Source organism: Alosa sapidissima, chromosome 9 (genome assembly GCF_018492685.1).
Source record: "Alosa sapidissima isolate fAloSap1 chromosome 9, fAloSap1.pri, whole genome shotgun sequence".
NCBI lineage: Eukaryota > Metazoa > Chordata > Actinopteri > Clupeiformes > Clupeidae > Alosa > Alosa sapidissima.
Genome location: NC_055965.1, coordinates 28,553,595 through 28,577,748, shown reverse-complemented (window position 1 = coordinate 28,577,748; position 24,154 = coordinate 28,553,595). Strand labels below are relative to the sequence as shown.

Genomic DNA, 24,154 nt, shown 5'->3' with positions numbered 1-24,154 from the left:
TTTCAATTATATTTACCGCCTAATCGTTGATGTTTTGAAATAGGTCTATTTGCTTGGATTGGTTTTGTTTATTCACGTTTATATGTTGACTAAGTGGCAACAGCAGGAGCCAACAGCAAAGCAGCAGTGCGCAAACATTTCCCTCATCTTTAGGATTGTTGTTTGATAGTTGTCTTTGATTTGTTCTAGAGCCAGTAAAAGTTTCAATAAAAGCAAGGGCTATCATGCCGAATAATAGCAGAAAAAATGAGTAAAAGAGGATTTGAGTGGAGCCTGACAAACCACTCAACTCCTGAGCAGCCATCTTGAGGTGCTCCCATCTTGGAATGTGAATGTGTGTGTGTGTGTGTGTGTGTGTGTGAATGAGTGTGTGTGTATGATTGTGTGTATGCGTGCGTGCGTGCGTGCGTGCGTGCGTGCGTGTGTATGATTGTGTGTATAGTATGTTTTTGTGTGTGTGTGTGTGTGTGTGTTTTTGTGTGTGTGTGTGTGTCACACATATGTCTGAACTCACTTTAGTCCTAATGCGACTGGTCCACTGCTGAAGTTAAGAGGATCAGACATGGACTTATCACTCCTCATGGACACACAGCTGGGCACTGGAGATGGAGGTCTGTGTGTCTGTGGTCTGCAAACACAGATATATAACACAGCAAATCAACATTAATTACTGAACGTGATCACTGTATGACAGATTATATAACAGATACAGATATGTGTTTGCATGTGAATGTGTATGTGTGTTTGTGTGTGTGTGTCATTGTGTGCCATTGTGTGCATGTGTGTGCGTGTGTGTGTGTGTGTGTGTGTGTGTGTGTGTGTGTGTGTGTGTGTGCGTGCGCCTGTGTGTGTGATTGAGTGTACAGTGTGTGTGTGTGTGTGATTGAGTGTACAGTGTGTGTGTGTGTGTGTGTGTGATTGAGTGTACAGTGTGTGTGTGTGTGTGATTGAGTGTACAGTGTGTGTGTGTGTGTGATTGAGTGTACAGTGTGTGTGTGATTGAGTGTACAGTGTGTGTGTGTGTGTGTGTGAAGTGGCTGTTCCAACTAAACTTGCCACGTGAGGTTAATGACAAGGGTTCCCGACACACAATCCATAGTAAGCACGCACGGAGAGTTGAAGTAAATGAGATGTTGTATTTATTCAAACAATCCGGTTCTCTTTCTTGGATGGACAAATTATGAAAACAAAGGAAAAACTAAAGCGGTAGTTTGCGGTAGTTTGCGGTCTGAAAACTGTACCGTCTTGCCATCTAACCCATTGCACACTTTGTGAATGGCCTAATTAAAGCCACCACTTCGCGCCACAGGCACGTGAAAGGGGTGTGTCTACTACCATGTGACAGGTAATCAGGTAAGTACGTACAGGTAATATACTGCTCAGGGTAATTAAGGTAAGTATGGCATTTCTTAAATCAAACTATATTATTTCTGTAACTTAAAACCGCATTTCCATAATGTCATAACGTTAACTAAAGTACTTGATCTTATTCCACAGATAAGTTCACAAAACCCAAATATGGCTCTTACAGTGTGTGTGTGTGTGTGTGTGTGTGTGTGTGTGTGTGTGTGTGTGTGATTGAGTGAGTGTACAGTGTGTGTGTGTGTATGATTGATGCTGCTTTTTATTTGTCTTGTAAATCATCGTACACCCACTCGTACAACATGTACCAATGAGTGGCTATAGGAACGCGTTTCTCTCGAGCCACGAGGGGCATTAGCAGGAGGCTAGTCATTGTTATTGTTTTGTGCTACATGTAGCCTCTAGCTAAACGGCTGGAAAACAAATTGTTACATTGTATTGCAGGCACAGCAAGGCCGTGCAATGCATGAATTGGTGACCGGATTGAAGCAGCAATGTAATCTAGTGTGTAAGAGCATTACATCAACTTTAACATGACCAACACAGTACACATGCAAAAAAATACATGTCATCTCATCTCAACTATGGGCGCAGCCATGTTTGTTGTAAGGTCGTACGTCCACCTCGGGGTACCCTCAAGTACTTCGAGGTAAAGTGGGCATGCCTGCCCCAAATGCCGCAAGAAAGCTGAGTAATTTACACTTTCCAACTCGGGTGGCGGATTTACGAGACAAATAGAAAGCGTTAATGGGCACAATGTGCACGGGCTCGGGTAGGGTCGGGCTTGATTTTTTGGGCCCGATCTAAGCTCTAGTGTGTGTGTGTGTGTGTGTGTGTGTGTGTGTGTGTGTGTGTGATTGAGTGTACAGTGTGTGTGTGTGTGTGATTGAGTGTACAGTGTGTGTGTGTGTGTGTGTGTGATGTGATCACAGTCAATGGTATAAACATACCCTCTTACACACACACACACACACACACACAACGCAGCAAATGTTTCTTTGAGCAAGTTTGAGTTAGTGTGTGTTCACACTTTCTGTACTCACCCTGCCTTGGTCTGTGTTGATTTCATGCTAACAGTATTATCCATGTCCTCGTTGGTCTCCATGGTTACACAGCTGTGTAGTGCTGACTCAGGTCTCAGAGCCCTCCTCTGACCTGCAGCCCCCTCTATAGTTTCGAAACATAAACAAAACAATGGAGAGAGAACAAGGCTAAAATATCTGCACACGGGCATGTATGACAGTATTTGCAGTAGCTTATCACTTGTTATCACCCGGAGAGAAGAAATACTCTTTTCTGATTGCCTGGCGGGGTGGCTTTTAATTCTGAATAACGGGACACCTGAAGCAGATCTGGTATAAAAAGTTTAATCGCCGTTCCATATCAACGCTTATGAATGGTAACTATAACAACGATAATAGGACATCGGTGGAATCAACTGTAAACAAGCTAACCAAGGATCCTTGATTACTAGCCCTGCTTTAACCCTCTCTGAGCTAACTGTCCATGCTATCGCTGTTATAGAGCCAACGAAAGTTGTCCAACAACCTGAACTAGTGAGCTTCCTTTTAAACGGAACCGCATGTGTCCTTTTCTTTACAGTGGCAACCGGGTGATAAGCGGGATAACGGCCTTCGAGGTGTGTCCAGTTATACGGCTGCGCGTCGGGGAGTTCTTTGCCCCTCGCCCTCGTCCATTAATTCCGTATAACAGGACACCTCGGTGGCAGTTATCCCTTACATAATAAATACACAAAGTGCACAGGCAAAAAATAAATCTTGACAGCCTTGTCAACATTCATGACTGCAAACTAGATGCATTTTAAGGTTAAGGTGTATGCTGTACGAATGTCAAATTTGACTGAAATATAACAGTAATTTCAACTTTTAACCTAAATAATTCAAATTTAACTTTAATTTCAAACTTTTTGGACACCTAAAATTGACATCAGGAAAAAAAGTCTTCCTGTCACACAGGAGAGATAGCCTGGCTAGCGCCACCACTTCTCAATGAGACGTGGTCTGGGAACCAAACATTTTCTCGTATTTGAAAAAAATGCCCAGATCCGTTTATTGGGTGCCACGGATGTCTATCAAATGCGTCTGTGCATAGCTCATCATCGTCTTGCTTTCCCCCCTGTTCTGTGATTGGTTCCCTATCTCAGGCGAAAATTTGTTCCATGGTCTCCAGCAAAGATTCTAGAACAGAGCTCTGTTCTAGAATCTTTGGTCTCCAGGCTGCCTTAGCAGCGTGAATCAAATCGCGCGCAAGGCAGCATGGGAACACCCAGGCTACAGGAGAGAAGTAACCGTTGTTACGACCCTGAGAGAATCAGTTCCGTTAGTAAACATTTTCTTGTTTATCATGTTGCCATTATTGGGTGTTTTTTTCTAGCGACCTTGACCTACTCGTTGATGTTGACCTCTAATTAATGATATAAATCATATAAATGAGCTTCACATGACTGGAAACATGGAACAACATTTATATCACATTCACCCAAAGATACACCCCTTTTTGTACATGGAACTTTCATTTCTCAGAGGTCAATGACCTCTAGCTGACCTAAGAGGTCACACTGAGAATGCCTCCAGATCTTAAGACAAAGCTTAGGTCATCAAGAACAAACCCTGAAAGTTTTATGCTTTTGTAATTTTGTGCACAATTCTTCTAATAATAGGAGCTTAACAGCTCCACTACAGACTAACACTTACCTAACCTGGTCAGAGACTCACAACTGTCTGGACTGATCTTGCAGGCCAGCGAAAAAATTCACTGGTCCAAATGTATGTATGAAACTGACCAGGATGTTTCCAGTAGGCCTAATGTCAACAGAAACAGACCTCTGGCTTAGCACCGCCATATTGAGATGAATGAGTCTGCTGATGTAATTGATCACACACACACACCTCCATGCTACAGCAGTATGCATAAAAGGAACTATAATACTATGTTTTTGAGCTTGTTTAATAGAATTTTATCTTCCAGTCTCAAGCGCTCCCTGTAGTAAACTGGCTGGACTTGTTCAGTCACAGGGAAACTCTTAAGGGTAAAACTATCTGATCTCATCATGAATGTGCATTTCTCTCATACCTATCCTGAGGAAAGGAAAGCTCTATAGCATTCAGCACAGTCATTTGTATACAATTGGCCACCACAGAGGATGTGCTGGAATTGACAACTTTACAGAGTTTTGACCTGTATGTTTTGATAACAGTGTGAGCACACAGTACCCGCCTTATTTGTCTGTAGCAGCAGTGTTGTGCTGTCTTGTGAACATGTCACAAATGACACAAAACAACAAAAAGAGAGTAAACATAATCTACAAATTAAAGTAAAGTTATGTGACTGAAACTTGTCTAAAGTGTACCTGATATTTCTGAAACTCTACAACTCTCAAAGTGTCCAAATATAGCACATTTTAAATGCATTTATTTACAAACACAGTGCTGACAAGTGGGGCCCACCTGGCTTACCCAGCTGGGGCCCAGCTAATTTTGTACCTATGCAGTACCCACGTTAGATAAGTAAGCCCATTTCTAGCATGTGTATAATTATTTTTGTTGCCCTGTAGGTCCCTGCATCCACCCACTAAAAATTCCATTCTGAGCCCATGTCCAGTTGAAGCCCATCTAACCCAAGTAATACCATTGTGGGTCCCAGAGAAATGTAATGAACACTGTATACAATCCATATGAGGTGAGAAAACTCACAGTTTTGATTTCCAGTCGCTTCTTCTACTGGAATCTCAATTGGTGTACTTATGTGAGTACACTTTTGTGTAGTACACTATGTGCACTGTGTGCTTACTGGCGGAGTGCGCAAATTTTAACAAAATAGTATTGTCTCATATCAAACACTAAAACTCCGTGCACTTCACGGAAATGACGATCGCAAACATTTTAATATAACTTTATTGGCGTCCTCAATTCGACAGTGACATGGTCATACTGTGTCAAAACATGAACCGTTTATGTTATAACTTGCTTGTACCTCCGTAAAGTCTGTTTTCCACTGCTGCTGCTTCAGCTTTCTCAACCGCGGAGGTTGAGGTGTGTTACTATCAAAAGCAAAACGGCTTGTCATGAATGTTTAAAGGAAAAATTCCGGTCATTTTTCACATAGATCCTAGATCTCAAGGTCACCGAATACTGTGGTATGAAAAAAATTAAAATAAATGGTGCTACCTAGCTTGAGTTGCAGTAGCCAACAACTAGAGCATCTAGGCAGCTACATTGCTACACCCTGGGGGCGTAGCAAAGAGAAGGGTTATACCCTTACATAAAGGAACTATCAAAATCATTAAACAGGCTTTATCTTCCAGGCATATAATTCAAAACAATAGGGGGTAAAGTTTAAAAAACGAAAACATCAAGTCTAAACTGGGCTACCTGTAATTCTTTCTTCTCTTCCTTGAACTCAGACTCAAATAGGTCTCTTACATAATACACATGCGTGGATCTACGGGGTGGCAAAGGGTGGCAACTGCCACCCCTGGGACACAGTCTTGACACCCCATTTATAAATCAGATAATATTTTTTTTAAGTATATTTTATGTTCATACATGTTGGACTGTGAGAAGGTGTGAAACCCGCACCAAACTCCTCTCAAATAGAAATCGCCTATTTAGAATCCCCCGCCCCCTCACAATGGTTTCACCCATCACCGTCAGCGCAGTGACCCCCGCGAAATTTCACCATTGTCAGCAGATTGCACAGTGCATGCAACTATGTGTCAACTGTCTGTAGGCCTACAACGAAGTGGTAAGTTTGACCACCAAGTCGAAAAAGTCCATAATCAGACCCATAGTCAGTACATCAGTTAACCCGGCAACAACCTCACTGTTAGTCTACGTCATTTACATCCGCAAGACTTTGTCTCATCGAATTTTTTGATGATGGTCAGGTCAGATAATAAGGGCATGCTCATGCGTAGCTTAACGTTTAAAGTCTATTTGTGTGTGTCGCTAGTTTATAACATTTGATTGTAGCCTAAATACTGCTGTCAATGTCAACCCATACACGTGATAATTCAACACGGGTTCTCAAAATTGTCATGCATCCACTTTCCCAGCATCTATGACTATCCAAATTTGGTCGACATGTCAAATCAAACTAGAATATCTAATCGGTGTCAAGCTGGTGGCGGTTGCGTTTTTTTTTACCCTTTCTTTTCATATATAGTGTGAATCAATCTACACAAGTAAAAGTAGCCTACTATTTTCAAACAAACCCTACTCAGAGTAGGCTACTAGACTAGACGTTTGAAAGCACATCACATATGAAGCGTTGTGCATGAGATGTAATTGCTTAGTTCCAGTTAAATCTTCCAGTTTCATTGGGTGATAGATTTCAATCATTTGCTGGTAGATGAACCAACAAGCTGAGGCCAGCACAGGAGTTTGTGTCCTCAAGAAATTAACATGTTGCTTGTTCACTCGTGTTTGAGGTCGTTTCAATAGGATATTTATGAAGGTACTTTATACATGTACTTCCTTATTCACCACTTTGTGAGTGAGTGAGTAGCCTAAATTGTGAATGGCAAAACGTAACATTTGGCACTAAAGATCAGGGACTGATTTCCATTTAGGTTCGTTCTGAGCAAAAACATTATTTGCTATCATAATATTATAATATCTATATAATATTAGGTCTTAAAAATAATAGCCTAACTTAAAGGCACAGAAAATGCTTTAAGCCTTGCAATAGCCTAACCTATGTATGGTGCTACCAACTGCATGACAGGCCTATAAATATTTGCCTAGTGTCTCTGGTATCTTATTTCACAAATTGTTTCAGTAATTTAGACTACATACTTGGAAAAGGCAGTTAGATAGTGTTGGATATTAATATTCTTTTTTTTATCTACCGATGGCTTATTTAAGTATGACTAAATTTGTCCATATTCCCTCAAAACTCACTAGAAGACATCATTTGAGGGGTCATGTTTTAAAAATACCCCCAAATCATCAGAATCTTGTTTCAATCCATATAACCTAAGGGCCCGTCCACATGGAGACGCTTTTTTAGGTTAAACGCAGAGGTTTTGCTTCGTTTAGCCGAGCGTCCAAACGAATCCTGTAAACGCACTGCCCGAAACCGCACTTTTCTGAAACCTGGTCCCAGAGTGGAGAAATCTGAAACTGTAGCCCGTTTGAATCAAGGGGGCAGGCGAATTCCCGGAAGTAGAAGAATCGACGTAGGCTGGAGGGACCACCTCTCTGCTAACTCCCATAGAAGTCCATTCATTCTAGGACTTTTTTGAAATACCATAACTTCATATGACATATATCCTGTGCCGATATTGTAGCTTCTGTGTAATCCACATAAACACTACAAAGGCAAAACAGACTCCACTACCTTGTCCGTAACGTTGGTTACCCGTAAGAAGAATGGTTAACTTGTTCGGTTGGAGGGAAGCTAGCTTTGACGTAATCTCTCTTTCGCGCCGTAGGGAGATAGCCGTATTGTTTGGATAAGAAGCTCAGTCCACCTTACTGTCTATGACGGTAACTCATAAGCAAAACCTAGCATACACGACCGTATGTTAAGGTAAAGGATTACACAGAGGCAACCTAATAATAATAAAAAAGTAAACCTAAATTTTTTAAAAACGGCACTAATCATTTCAGAGGTTTTCGATGGATTGACCGTAGGTCGGAAAAGTGGAAAGAAGATTAGCTTCAAGGCTATAACTTTGTTTTGTTTTAGCATGACTGTTTTTGAAGATGATCATGTATGGTAGCTTCAACATTAACACGACTTGGTGAGAATGATATTAATAATAATACATAAACAAATGTTTAACTTTGATGACTTTGAAGGCGAAGGAAGTGTGAGAAGAATTTCTGTGTATCTATCATATGAGTTACATGATTCAGATTCTATGGCTAACGTCACGAAGTTAAGTGTGAGTCTGCGCAGTACTGGTGGGACCAACTGAAAAATCGTTCTATTTGACTCAGTGCCCTCCCATTGAAAACGACGGAGTCTGTTCGTCCATTTCTTTTACTGTCTATGGTTTGAATTCGTTTAGACAGCGAAACCGCACATCCTGCTTCCGTATCGATGATGTCATCGCCACACCTCAGCTGCCCTGGACTTAGCACTTATAGTATTGCCTAACAATACTAGTTTTCATACATGACATTACCTACGATTACACTCCGTAAGATAAATATCACAACTGGTGCTGCGCAGCGCCGATAGCTTATGACTTGGTGGACTGAACACTGTTTTTTCCCAGTGTTTTTAATGCATTCTAGCTACTGTCAGTGACGCGAGAGAACTTAAGTTATTATAAGTGCGGTGTAAGTTTAGGCTACATTAATTTGTGCGTAGTGCCAGCGTCATTTATTTATTTTACATGTCTTACAACATATATACATGCATTCAGTCGAGTGAAATCAGATATAAGCATACAAAGACGCTTAGAACTCACGTTAAGCCGATGGTAGCACACTGAATGCAAATGCGCGATTTGATGCAGGCAAACGTATTGACTGTTACTAACGAAGGTTTTATAGCAATATTATAAATGTGGTGACAGAATAGCCTAGAACTTGGGTAAGCCTTGCGTTTAGTAGCCTAATTGCAGTGATAGCCAAAACTAATGTGAATCACGGACTATCCTACAACCAAAGAAAGTAAAGGTGATTAGTAGGCCTACCTGCGTTAGCCAAATAAAGGACGGGACTGCACCCTTCACAAACCGTAAAATAAAGTTTATTAGTTTTACAGTTGACAGTTCACCATCAGTCCACACAAACAATTCTGGTTTCCTTACACTAGCCATTTCGTCATAGCCTATTCTGTCTGTTTGTAAAGCACAAACTTTGGTCAATTTCTGTAAAGAAACAGTGCCACCTATAGGCCTGGGGTATGAAGTAACGTGTTGAGTTGTATTGAGATGGATCCGTTTGGACGCAAATATTCTTGATGCGGTTTCAGGGAAGACGGAGGAAAAAAAGATCGGTTTCGTATGTGTGGATTAGCCCTAAATCTATTTATGGCTTATTTTATAAATGTATCCATATTCCCTCAAAACTAACTAGAAGAAATCATTTGAGGGGTCATTTTTTAAAAGAATTCTCTGGGGGAACATACCTCCAAACCCCCCTAGAATTGCTTTTTGACACTGTATAATTTAAGTACAGACTACACAGACTGTATAGTGATTACACAGAGAAAGAAATTCACATATTAAGACCCACATCATCCAAAACGCCAGCTACATCTCCGATTTGCCTCCCACCTCGTGTAATGTAATGTACTTTGTCACATGTTAACTTACTCTGTAAGAATGCCTTTATGGTAGAGAGGTCAGACAAGCCAGTTCTCTGTAGGGAGTGCCTGAGCTTGAAGGAAATGGATTCCCATAAAATTTACGGTGTAAAGGAAGAGAAAGAAAGTCAAAATTGTGAGGTTTTTTTTAAGTAAATGAGATTGATTCTGCACTCCATTTCAGCAGTTGAAAATTCCAGGGGCGGATCTAGAGATTTTTTCCTGGGGTGGCGAAGGGGTGGCATGAGGTTCCAGGAGGGGGGCCATGGACATTATTCAAAACTTAAAATTCTACGGATTTCATTGAAATGTTGTGATCACAACAATTAACACAAATTGAAATGTCTATCAACAAAATTGTCAAAAATGTACTGAGTATTTCTGAAACTCTATAATCTTAATCAAACCAAGAATCCAAGAACAAGTGCAGTCCCATTATGCTATTCTGGTCTCATTTTCAACTGCTGAAAATGGCTACAAATACTCTAAAATACAAACAGCACCAAACTTCAGTAGAAATATTGAGCATTGAAAAAATATCATTTAGTTAAAACAAAACTCACAGTTTTGACTTTCTTTCGCTTCCTTCACACTGTAAAGTTTAACTCCTTCAAGCTCAGGCACTTCCTATAGAGAACTGGATGGACGGGTTCTACTGATCTGTGTTTAACTCTTTCCACCCTACTCATTTCTCTCTCTCTCTCTCTCTCTCTCTCTCTCTCTCTACATATGAATGAATATGAATGTGAATGAAATACTGATAACAGAATCCAATCTTTTTCTCTCTATTTTATCACTGAATTTTGACTTAGCAGACTTAGCTTTTGCAAACAAGTACTGATACTAACACATTTGTCAAAGACAAAAAAAACATTTTGGTAATCTGGGAAGGGCCGAAAAACACAGTTAATCAGATAAATTAGAAGAAAAATTAGTAAGATTGTCAAGGTCACACGTCTTACCGTAACATATTCTAGACATTAAATATTCTAGGGCCACGAGATGGCACCATGGCATTGAACTTTGGCTGATGTAAGCAAGTAGTCAAATGCCGCCACCTGGTGTCCATGCAGTGCAATGGCGCCATGAAATATTTAAAGGTCCCATGACAGGCTCTTTCCCAAGCCACTATGAGCCACTCCCACAATGGGCTTTCCTTAGAACGTGCCGTTTCTGTGTCTGTAGCTTTAATTGCTAATGAGGAGGAGAGAGGAGGGTGGAGGGTGGGGTGTGGCCTTGAGCAGCTTGCAGCCACAGTACCATGCGCTAATGTTTACAGTCAGTGATATCACATTGGGGTCATTCCGTGCCAAATCAACAATTGGCGTTTTGGCTCCTTGTTTCAGCCCCTCACCTGAATGTGCTTATTAGAGTAATCATTGTCTCACCTGTTCCCCGTCATGTTTATTGAGCCACTTTCTGGCTTGACTATTTCTTCACTTGTACCTTGTGAATTCAAAGCCAATGTGTATGGTTTACAGTTAAATATTGTTTTAGGATTAGACAGGGCAAGACAAAAGCATTTCCTTCATCACTGGAACTTTGTAAAAAAACATTTTTCATGCTTTTAAAGTGTTAGGAAGCTGAAAGTTCAAATGTCAAACAAATGGGAAATTTTGGTATCAAATCAAATATCTTCAGGTGCCATTTATCAAACGTCGAGCGCATGGCGCAACAAGGTGTTCCTAGGTTTTTTAATCAGTCATATGGGTGTGTTTGGGGGCGTAAAATCATTTAAACCAATGAGAATGACATCTGTCATTCCCTTTAACGGCGCAAAGCGCGATATGTCAAATAAATGCATCTGTATTTTGGCATTCAACGGCGCATTTGAAGGAGGCTGCTTGCGAGACCATATGGAATAGTCATTCCACTAAACCAGGGGTCTCAAACTCAAATGAGCTGGGGGTCAATTCTGCCAACGTCATCTGATTGGAGGGCCGGCTATTTCTGAAAATGCAATGTTCTTTTTTTCAAATACCACACAAAACTGCAAACAGAAAGTGCAAGTGTTTTATCTAGTTTTAGACACCTGTGCTAGCAACCTTAGCTTATAAATAAAATAATGATAAAATAAATATTAATACAAATTATAAAATAAATGAAAAACATAAAAACAGGTATGTGTGTGTGTTTCACACCAAATAAAAATATTTTCTCTCATAACTTTTTTAAACCTGGCAAACTAGGCATCAGGGTTAAGAAAGCAACACCATTGGATTTTTATATCAAAATTTCAAAAGGCCATGGCTTGAAAGTGGTCAGAGATGAAGTCCTACTGTAAATGTAAAAATATTTGAGTAAAACAAAAGTTTATGAAGGGGGTAAATTTACCCATGTAATTTGTCACTGGATGGCAAGCACCTCAAATTATGCACCTTTCAGTAAATACTGGATGAACATATTTAAGCAGGTTTACTTTCCTTTTTTCATATTACCCACATAACAAATTAACAGGAAAACACCTAAGATGTATACCAACACATAATATGTTGTGGTTTAGTAATAGATTACTACAATATAGGCCTACAATAAAGTATTCTGGTCAAACAGTTCCTATCGCGGGTAATCTGCAGTACCCAGAAGTTCGCATCATATTGCGGGTGACTTTGTAGTTCTTTAGAGCCCTATTTCTACTAGCCCTGCTGTCTGTAACACATCCATTACGGACACTATCATCACGATTACCACTGCAACCTCCAAGCTATGTTGGGCAGAGGGTCGAAACAAGCATGGTATGCTTAGTGGACACCGTTGTATACACGCACCTCCATTCACAGACGCACCTTGACTATCACGGTCATAGACGATCGATCATAATCTCCAAAAGGATATTCTCCTTCAGAATTAGAATAGGTGAATAACATAGCTTACCTAAGACTTCATCGCACGTGAACGTTTTTCAACATTTGGTGTAGGCCTATGTCTGCTTAATTTCTGCTTCAATTTCTGCAACACTGGCCTGCATCGCTTCCGCGTTTCTCACGTGTAATACAAGTATTTCCTGAAAACTTTGCGCAGCGATTTTAGGTTTGAATCAAGCTATGGATGTCTTGCACATAGTGGAGCAGAGTAGGCCTACAAATGAGATTTGTCACCGTACCTGGATATATCGTCTATTTTAATCAGTATCGTTGTTTGTCTCAAGGGCCTCAAGGGCCGGATTACATTATTATTTTGTCATACGTCGCGGGCCGGAATTGGGCAGGACGCGGGCCAGGTGTTTGAGACCCCTGCACTAAATCATGCTTTATTAAAACCTAGCATAGCCTTCACGCATTTGCACTCGTCTATTATTTGAACTCATTGGCAAAGTGAAACTAACTTCACCAAGGTGTCAGTCCACGACAAGACAGTTATATGCAGTTACTCTCACTATTGACTGACAATGGGTTACCATCGAAAACATAGGCTGAAAAAAGCAACACTTACCCAAATATTGCTCAAATGACTGAACAAAACAACATTTATCCTGCAGAGGAGTTGCTTATCTTGTGACAGTGCGTCTTAAGCTGTGCTCCATACATGTCTCTCGCCTCTCCCCTAATCACTTTTAACAGTCATTACCAATTTGCAAATGATGGTGAAAAACTACTCATCATGAGATGTACAGTATTTCGTAATATCTTTATTCTAATTATGTTTCCCATTGTAATAGTGCAATTTGTAATGTTTTGCATGGACGTGCGCTGGTGTGCGTTCATGAATGATAGAAGGATAGTGCGTGCACCTGCCAATATGACTGTTGACAATGCGCTCTTAAAATAACATAAACAACTCGCCATAGACTTCTGACCAGGTGTACAATAGCCGTTTTTAGACAATGCGCCAGGCCCCTCCCTAGGTTGTTAATTGCCACACCCCTGGGCGCATTGTTTAAAAAATAAAACGTGCAAAATACCGAATTAAACTTTGCGTGGGTGGATAACGAGTTTTACGCCATGTGCCAGTGTGCAAAATACAGCCCCTAGTGCCACTAGATCAGTCAAATGCGAGATCTTTCTTATTATATAATGATACAGAAAATGTTGCAGATAATATATGAATTTTACACAATACAACAGTGGTAAGACAGATAATTCCAATACACTCAGTGTAAGTGTCCACCACATTCAAGGACTGATCTTCACAAAACTATTCAGAGACAGCAAACACTACTTAGCATAGTGTTGTGCAGCTTTTAACTGATATTCAGATAGATTACCATTGTATGCTAGACTTCTGCATAAGGGTGATGAGAACATAAACAAGCCAATGTGCACACTCTTCACATCATATTACATAATATAGATTACGAATATATAAAAGATCAGTATAACACAACAATCTCAATCTTAAAATGTAGCTTGACTGGGTATGGTAGATATGGGTAATGATTGTTTGGTTGGGATATGAGAACTGTGAGTGTGGGTGTGGCTATGAGGTTGATCACCCTGATGGACAAGACTAGCAGGGAAAGCTAAGATGTTTCAATGCACTTTTAATTCAGGTGGTATATAAATGGCAATGTATAGTAAATCCACATTTGTAAAGGATTTTCAAAATGATAAGCTCTTGATGGCAAAATGATAGCTCTTGACACTAACTAATATTTTTTACATGTGTTGTAAAAGCAAACATATTATGGTTTGCCTTGTCTGGCCTTATCTAAATCTGGATCGAGAAAATGGGTCACAACAAGTCAGAAAGTGTCTCGTAATGAACATAAGAAACAGGTGAGGCAGTGACAAGGCTAATAAACAGAAACAGGTGAGGGGTGGGGACAGAAACAGAGTTGGTACTGATCCAGACTTTATTTTCAGACGGTCAGCAAGGCCCAACTTCAGGAAACAGTCATCTGTGAAATGTTTGGCGCAGACATAAAACTTTGGAAGTTGTGTCAGCGCATTTCCAGAGAAAATAAAATTAACCCACTGGTTCTTCAGAGGCTCAGATGAAGGAACTAAAAAAACGTTGTTTTCATTTCTACATCGAAACACTGAGCAACTGCTTCGCTCGTTTGCAAGCCATGATGTCTCAACGAAAAAACATTAGGCTTGCAAGGTGGGTCGTAGCTCATTTTTTTCATGGGCGGGGCAAATTCTCTGGGCGGCCAAAACAGAGAAAGAGGATGCAACCTTTCCCCTTTATGACAACATAAGGGGGAAATTACAGATTGGGCCATTTCAGCTTTCATTTTCTAAAAAGCGGAGAAAGATACTCAGGGCTCGGTTCACACCTATTGCCATTTCTAGCCACTGGGGGACCATACTCAGGCTAGGTGAACTTGTATTAATGTTAAAAAACCTCATAAAGTGACATTTTCATGCGATGGGACCTTTAATTTAACAGGCAATTACCCAAAGTAAGGTAAATAATTGTTGTTTCTTAATTATTGTGTTTTTCTTTTTAAGCTTCATTCCTTTTGAAATTGTGATGCATCATTAAGGTACATTTCTGAATCTCATTAGCCTACTCTGACATTCAATATTAGATGAATATAAATTTGAGCAATGAGCACATTAGGGTCTGACACTTTTCATTAGATTTATCCACATTGCTTTAACCAATTTATGTTATTCTTGCTGTATATCTCTTGCATCAAAATATAGTCTACTATTAAAGTGAAATGGTTGCTATCATAAGTCAGCATTGCTTTGATGTGTTGAATGGGAGTCAATGGGAGCTGTAGATCTCAGACTAGCCAAGACGAGACCAAATAATAAGTTATGTTGTAAGCTTTATTTATGTTATTATAATAAAGCTTACTAATAATAAGATTGAGCTTAATAATAAGATTGAGCTTGGTCTGGTGATAACAAAACTATCTTACCTTCCTACTATAGTTTCAATTTCATTTCAAAATGTCCCCTCCCTTTAAATAAATTATTTGGCTGTAAGAAATGTATGATTAGCATTTTGTGCTGAATTTATTGGCTGTAGGGATTTTGATAGGCCTACATTAAGAAAGATGTTTTTGATGTTTTAACTGAATCAAATAGTGAGAGTCAGGGATGTGTGCAGTGACATGCTTGATAGGAAAATTATCACCCATGACAGACAGTACAAAAAAAAGTGGCTGATAAGCAGGGGCGCGTTTCCCAAAACCACAGTTGCTAACTAAGTAAGCAACTTTGTTGGTTGCAATGCAATTTCCCATTGCCAACCAACTAAGTTGCTAATGTAGCCGACCTCCAGCCTAGGGGACCTTGGGCCAGCACAAACCAAGTTCTTCAGGAAAAGAACAAAGAAGCCAGGTGTTCAGGCATGGAGACGATGGAGTTCATTTTATTAAAGATTAATATAAAAATATGCATTAAAAGGATAATTTCCTAAATTCGTATGACTCATGGTCATTTTCATCCATTTACACATTACAAATACAGTAACATCAACGATTGCACAGACAAGGATAAGTCCCCACATTAAATCTAGCGCTCCTCACTCAATCACGACCACTAACTAATATATATATATATATATATATATATATATATATATATATATATATAAATAAATAAATATAAATCACTTCAAATCCAGTCACCAAAATGCACTTAACATCAACTGATAAAACTGCATATCAATACCATGCGCTCAACTCCTTACCCAAACAATGCTCAAACAAACATTAATAGATACAACAGAGGAGCAACACTCTACTCATTTGGCTATTTTAAATACACATTGACAATTCAACATCAGTTTAAAACTCATCAGAAAATAGTGACTTTACCTTGAAAGGAAAAGAACAAAGCAGGCAGGTGTTCAGGCATGGAGACCATGGAGTTCAAAGTAGGATCCCAAACTCCTTCTCTTATCCTGCCTACCCTGGTGAGTGTGATCTGGCACACCCCATTGCACCCTAGTGGACTGGAGTGGACCTAAAATGCTTTGCCACATGAACCAAATACCAGTTTATCCCAAACCTTCATAAAGCATGCTAATATACAAGGTACCTACACAAAGGAAAGGGGGGGACTGAGGGTTACGGTGTGTTTCCACACAGCGAAACACCTCGCGATTTTCGGCCAGCGAAATTTCGCCTCGGGGGGCGTGATGGCGAAACCGCTAACCTTTTGACTGCAGTGTCTAGCCAGTGGTGGCAAGCGAGCTAATTAGGCTAATCAGTTAATTCAAACGTTTAAGTACTTAATGAAGATATCCAGGGGTCTTTATGCCTCGACTAAGTTGATGTTGCCTATAAACAACAATTCATGTTCATAGAAACAACAAGGTCAATAAGACATAATATATTTCATACCTGCGTTGCAGCATGTAGCCTAGCTGTCTAGCTAGGTTTACAATGCAATCCAATGTCCTAAAATACTAGCATTTCGCCTGTCAGCTAGCTAAAAAGATTGAGTGCTTAAACTAACATATATAGTGGTCTATTTAGTGGTGTATGTGCTCTGACTAAGTTCGTGTGGCATATAAACCACAATTCGTGTTGATACAAGTGCCAATGTTCGTGTAGAAACATTTTAATCACAGACAAATGTTCGTGTTACAGCTCAGGTAGTCTCCGCCATCTTGGTCAGACTTTTTTTGTAACTCCCGCCTCCAAACACAAAGACGCGGACCTGATTGGTTCTCGAATGGTCCTCATTTAAATAAAGTTAAACTTTGGCCAACTTTGTTTCGCCTGCATCGGCGATTCGCTTTTATTTCGCCCAACTAGGGCAAATTTCGTCTCCATTCAACCTCAATGAGAGTGACGCAAAATTTCGTTGTGTGGAAACACACCGTTAGTCCACTCAACAACCGCTACACTAACAGGTTAGCAACTATGGTTTTGGGTTTTTGGAAACGCACCCCAGAACGGTTACTGCCCAAAGCTCAACTTATTTCCTTAAAGTTTAACAAAAATATTGACCTGTAGTAAAGTCCAAAAATAACCTCAACCTGCAAGTAATGACAAAGTGTTCTTTTATTAGAATCAAATTCTGTTTTTGGTTATTTTGTTATGTCTGTAGACTACACAAAACATGCATGTGATTATCACCATTAGACAGACAAGAGTTCAGATTTACATACATCTAGGCTTACACACAATTTGTAAAGGACAAATGGATGAAAATGAAAATGAATAAAAAAAATAAAAGATATTGGTTCGACCAATAAAAGTCTCTCTTGCGATCTAAGGGATATAGTGGGGATATAGTAATGGAATATGTCTGCAAGATTGTCAGGTCCAATTCCATGCATTGATTTAAATAAAAAACAGCAGCTATAGGCTACATTAAAAACAATTCTGTAACATATACGTAGGAAGCCAGTAGGGACCTAAGAATTGGGTTGATGTGGTCAGTTCTTTTAGCCTTGGTGAGAACTCTTACTGTTGCATTTTGAATCAACTTTAACTGTTTAATTGTCTTTTTAGGGAGGCCTGTAAAAAGACTATTACAGTAATTGACTCTACTAGAGAGATAAAAGCTTCAGGTTGTGAGATGAGACCCCATACTTTAGCAATGTTTTTAAAATAATAAAAATCTGGTCTAGATGTTGCTTTCAATGGCAGTTGACGGCTTAGTCCCTAAATTAGTTTAGCTTAGTCCCTAAATCCCCCTAGTCCCTAAGTCCCTTTGTGTCAACAAGTGATCTAATCTTTAATCTATCCTCTTTTTTGCTATTGTTTGTTTTTCAGCAGAAGAGCTTGTCAATTCAGTTCAATGTAGCTTTATTAGCATGACAGTAGGTAGACCTACAGTGGTATTGTCTAACCTGTGTGTTTCTTTTAACGCAAATATGACATACAGCCAGACTCCTTTCAAAAAAACTTGAAGTCAGGATATAGCCTCCAAGCTCCAGTTTTAATGAACAATGACTAAAACGGAAAATACTCAATTTCTTCAGACATTTTTTTTTAATCATTTATTTTCTTGAATCTGAACATAGAGTCATTTGGAGGACATGATCAACTGAGGAATGCCTATTGTGCCATCTCAGGATGTTTACAGTATATGCTTGAATAAAATACATTTTAGATGCATTTTTAAAAGCATTTCCGTGTCAGGCCCCGTCACAGGCCAGTAATGCAGGGCTGTGGACCGCCAGAGAACCGATGAGCAAAATGCCAGCGGACAGCCCCCAGTGGTCCGCCAGCCCCTTGCTATCTTGGGTGTTGTAAGGCTGCGTGTACAAAACCATTTGGAATTCCAGTGGAATTTTGATTTTGCGACGACAATTCTCAGTCTAACCATTGATCGTGTGAGCTCATGTGATCATGTGATCTGGCACAGGGACACTGGGGAGTCTGACCAAACATAAAACCCTGGACAGAGGGGCTCAGTGAATGTGGAGTAGAAGGTGTAAAGATGGGTGAGTGTGTCAGACGAGACGCTGTAGAAGGACAAAGTGCCGGCTGGCCAGTTTAAGTACACACCTACTCTGCTAAAGCGTGGGGAGGGGGCAGTTATGTCAATGCTCTTCTTTTTGTGCCTCACAGAGTAACTGAGGCCAGAACATATTAGACTCCAGGACTTGTCACTTACTCCTACTTTACACTCATTACCTTTCCCTTTCCTCTTGATGCTTTTATAGGCCACAGCTATCTCAGCTCCACCCCCACTCCACTCAGCCTCCCAGTAGCAGCGTCCAGACAGACCCTCTCTACACAACACCTGATACCAGCAGTCAAATCTCTCTGGGTGGTCAGGATACGGCTGCTCCTCTCTCACAAATGTCACCCTTCTGTTGGTCTGAGAGAGGGAGAGGTTTCTGTGTGCTGTGTTTGGGTCCAGTGTGAGCTCACAGGCATCTGCAGATAAGAGGAGAGGAGAGAACATCCTCATCAGAATGTAGGGAGGGAGTGACAGACAGACAGACAGACAGACACACACACACACACACACATTTACGAACACATACATACAAACACACACACAGAAAAAGGAGACCCATTTATCATGTACAGCAGGGGTTTTCAACTGGTGGTCCGCGGCGTCATTGCAGGTGGTCCGTGATATGCATTCTAGCCTGCGTAATTTCACAATTAATAACTTTTTTCCATCATTAATTTTTCCAAACCATTTCCAGAATTGTTGCGCATTGGTGTGAATACTGAACTTATAGAGATACTATAGAGGAGATGAGATTCAAACCGACACAGGATATGTTAGCTTTGTAGGCCTACATATCGGAACTCCCCCATTACTGTCGGTCCCGTACTGCCCTACAAAGGCAAAATACCTTAACTCGCCAGAGTGTGAAACTGAGAAAAATGACTTTAAAGTTTTTTTTGTTGTCCAGCCAATTGTATGATAGGTAGGACACTGAAAATTTGCCAAGTAATTGTCATAATGAATACATGTATCTACATGAAAAAAAAAAATCAGCTCAAACTTGACCTTTGACCCTTATCTTACTTTATTCTGCCTTTGCATTATCTGCAAAACAATAATGGGTCATACAAAGGCAAAATACCTTAACTTCTAATTTATTGACCATTTGGACTTTTATCACTCTATAGAAACATTTATATGATAACAATGATAGCCTTAAGATAACATTTAGTGAGTTTTGTCTAGTAAGGCTTAATATTAGGCCTCCATCAACAGAATATTACAAAATACAAAATAATGAGAAGGCTACACTGGAACATTTTAAAACTTTATCGTTGTACTTAATTTAAGTAAAATAACACTTTAAGAGCCAGAAAACCAAAAAACAGCCACAACATGATCCAAGCCAATGCCATTGGAAACGTATGCAATTACAGGAATTTTGCTACTCATGGACACATAATAATTTACTGTCTGTGTCGTGCGGGCGGCGGAGGAGTCACACATTTATTGGATTTCTTTCTTGACAAATGAAAGGGACATCGACTTAAGGACATGCTGTGTAGTTTTGTTCGTATGGGAGTCAAATATTTTGCAACCAACACTGTCTAGCTTTAGCTAATAGCTTACTCATAGCGACACTTAAAATTGAATGACAACATCCGAACAACGTTGCACTTTGATAGATTTTAGGCTAGCTAGCCTGCACATAATTATATTGCGAATGGGCTTGCTGAAAACTTGTGATGGATTTAAACAATGGATTTGTCTTCTTAGTGGATGTTGTTTTCCATGGATTTTTTTAAAGGTAAGCTGCGATTTAAGTTCTATCTGCTGGGTTAGTTTGTGTGCGACATGTTCTCCTCGCCGGGGAGGGACGGGGAGGTGTATCGTGAGGCGTCCCCAACCCACTCGCTTTGTTTTCTGCCAGTGAGTGGACTTGCAGATTGGCAAGCAGCTAGCCACCCTGTATGGCACGAGAAAACGTGTACTAGGCTACTAGTTAATAGTATCCAGGCTTTGAGACATTTATGGTGTCTTACAGTTGCCTGGCACAACATCTATCATGTAGGCTATTCCTGCTGTGTTTGCCATGCGGTTTCAAATAGTCAACAGGTCAGCTGCTTCATCGGAATCCACAAACAAATAAAGGAAGAATTCAAGAAACAGACAAGACATGCAAGGCTTACATTTCTGGACACCTGGCCTTGTTCTAACCTCTGCACAGTGGTCAGCCCTGTAAGAAAGTGACATATCACACAGACACATTTTTAAAGTATATTTTTTGGGCTTTTATGCCTTTAATGCAACAGGACAGTGGAGAGTGACAGGAAGCGAGTGGGAGAGAGAGTTGGGGTGGGATCCGGAAAGGACCACGGGGCGGGAATCGAACCCGGGTCGCCGGCGTACGTTGCAAGTGCCCCAGCCAGTTGCGCCACGGCTGGGGCCACACATTTTTAAATGCCAGAATTTACTGGCATTTAAAATAAGAAGTCTGGCTAAATTAACAACACACTACTGGGAAGATACTTTAAACATACCTTAATGTCTTCAGTTTACAGTGAGGATCCTCCACTCCAGCAATTAACACATTCAGTCCAGATTCTCCAGGATAATTGTAGCTCAGATCCAGCTCTTTTAGATGGGAGGGGTTTGACGTCAGAGCTGAAGCCAGACAAATACAACCCTTCTCTGAGATAAGACAACCGGACAGGCTAAAAGTAAGAGACGGGGAAGACCAGATAAGGATATTGGTGTTATATTAATGTGTGAATATCACTAGTTAGAATTGCTGAAACACTGACAAATTCTAACTCTAACCTTAACATCTCCAGTTTGCAGTGGGGACGTGACAGTCCCTTAGAGAGAAGCTGAACTCCAGAATCTCTCAGGTCATTGTCACTCAGGTCCAGTTCTATCAGGGAGTTTGGTGAGTGTAGAACTGAAGCCATAATCTCACAGGATTTATCTGTGAGTTTGCAATCAGAAAGTCTGTAAATAAATATAACAGACAAAGCAGTCACAGATAACATAACATGTTAAACAACATCTGTCTGTCATTTTTGGTCTGATGTAAATTAATCTTAAAAGAAGAAGCATATCCTTTCCGAACATTCCACGTCTTCAATCTGCAACCTGCCTTCAATTAATTATATCAATCAGTGTTTACCCTAGACATTTTTCATAGGAAAATCACTCCTTAAATGGTGACTTCTGGTGGATTTTGTCAAAAGAAATTGACAGATTGAGTTACAAATTATTTACTTACTTTTTTGTTTACTTGAATGTTATGTTTGTCTGTGGACTTAATTGGTAAAGTATGTCTTGTCTTCACCATGGGATAGTGAGAAACGTAATTGTGATCTCTTTGTATGTCTGGCGCATGTGAAGAAATTGACAATAAAGCTGACTTTGACTTTAATTACAAAAAATAAAGCTTAATCACAGGCCACTGTACAAACTATTACTATTTAGAATGTACAGTGCTGTGCATAACTTAATACATTTATTTATATAATAACATTTATTTGTTTACAATACATGACGCATTCAAAAATAATTGATGTCCTTAAAGGTTTGATTTTTCCTCATTTTCAATTAAACACACCAATAGTTTCACAATAGTTTCAATTAAACACACCAACCTTAGTTTCACAGCCTAGGTATGTTAGCAACACAGGGCTTGAAAGCATTGACTGTATAACAAACAAAAACGAAACAATGTGTGGAATTTATCTGAGAATAGGCTACTGAAGGTAGGGGCGAGCTACCTCGCTGGTGTGTTTAATTTGGTTCCTTGGTTAACATAATGCAAGCTACGTTTTTTTGCACAAAATTCCATCTGCTAATAAACTTAAACATAAACACAAACAAACGTGATCTCCTGTGGAATCCCTGACTGCGCCTTCAACATAGCCTACTATTATTTGTTGACATCAAACCTGAACGAACACCAGCTGTTCCTGAAGTTCACTTGCGTTTTTTTTTTTTAAATTAGGGAACCTTTTTTGCAGCGGTGCTTGAATTCCAGGAGTGGCGCTGCGCCGCTGCTGAATACACTGTAGGGGAAGCACTGTCAATGCTATCAACACTAAAATGATCAACATTTCTTGACATATTTCAGATAGATAAACTGCTACACATTTTCCATGGTAAAAAAGGTCCTTACAGAGATTTGTGCTGTGTAAAAGGACTTACCTCAGTATGTCCAGTTTGCAGTGTGGATTCAGAAGGCCAGACAGCAGTTTCTCTTCCATCTTCTGCAGGTCAGTGTGACTGAGGTCCAGCAATGTAAGGAGGCAGCTGCTTGACTGCAGAACTGAAGCCACAAACTCACAGGACTTGCTCCGGAGTCCGCAGCCAGCAAGTCTGGAGTAAGAGGGGAATATACTGTATATTTATTCAAAAAGGGCTGTGCGTCGCGCACTCAAGCGCACATTCCTCCCATCAACAACACAAGATTTGCATTCGTTGATAGACTCATCGAGTCTTGAATTCAAAATGGCGTCGCCCGGAAAACAAGCAGAAAAATTACTCTAGGTAGTGTCTGTATAAACTGTCTTGTACATAAATGTTCAGCACACATACAATGTTGCCAATGCCACATTTTAAATGTTAAGGACCTAATTACACTGTCAACAAAGTATGGAGCTCTTGTTAGACTTGTAGATGGTTTAAAAGAAGCAATTTATTGCAGTGTGAGACATGCCCGGTTGCTATCACTAATCGAGCTATGGAAGAATCGGTAAAACTAAATTCGGAATGCTTCGGGTCGGGATAGGGTCACCCCTCATCCATTACTCTAGCTTATGGTCATACTTAATATATCTAAAACCCATTCACCTTTAAGGATTAGGATTACTAGCATGTTCAGAGTGACTTTTATCTTAAATACTTATTGTTTTCTTATTTTTCCCCTTTAATTACTTTAATTAAAGCGAACTTCCTTCTTGCTGTAAGTGCTGTGAGCAACAGTAATTATTATTTAGCACTTTGTTTTCCAATCTGAGAAAGGTAAACTTAAGTCTAGACTACATAGACTTTCATCCTTATGTGAGGCAGTGTCTTTGCTGCTCCACTAGGTGTTGCTGTAGTACTACTGTATCACTGTTCAGCTGTTTTTAATGGTTTTTGTTCCTCAAAGACAAAGTCAAGATAGACTCATGAAGAAGGCCCTCATCCTCAGCTCTCTGCTTGGATAGTCCATGTGGATAAGACAATAGACACAGCAGACAGACAGATAGACA

At 40.0% G+C, this 24,154-nt stretch overlaps 1 protein-coding gene across 5 annotated transcripts in view; it reads right to left on the bottom strand.

The window, feature by feature from the left end:
* The window catches only part of LOC121719384 (NACHT, LRR and PYD domains-containing protein 3-like), a 289,755-nt gene that overhangs the window by 258,875 nt on the left and 6,726 nt on the right, over positions 1–24,154 (bottom strand). For 2 of the 5 annotated variants that reach the window (XM_042104924.1, XM_042104925.1), the window contains exons 7-11: positions 23,106–23,276; positions 21,729–21,899; positions 21,449–21,622; positions 21,098–21,144; positions 17,630–19,384 (exon numbers count right to left, since the gene is read on the bottom strand). In XM_042104924.1, coding sequence (XP_041960858.1) covers positions 18,849–19,384; positions 21,098–21,144; positions 21,449–21,622; positions 21,729–21,899; positions 23,106–23,276 — 1,099 coding nt within the window. In that variant the 3' untranslated portion in view covers positions 17,630–18,848. Of the gene's footprint in view, positions 1–514; positions 629–17,629; positions 19,385–21,097; positions 21,145–21,448; positions 21,623–21,728; positions 21,900–23,105; positions 24,098–24,154 lie in introns of those variants that run through there. The other 3 variants (XM_042104921.1, XM_042104920.1, XM_042104926.1) reach the window with 2 other exon arrangements.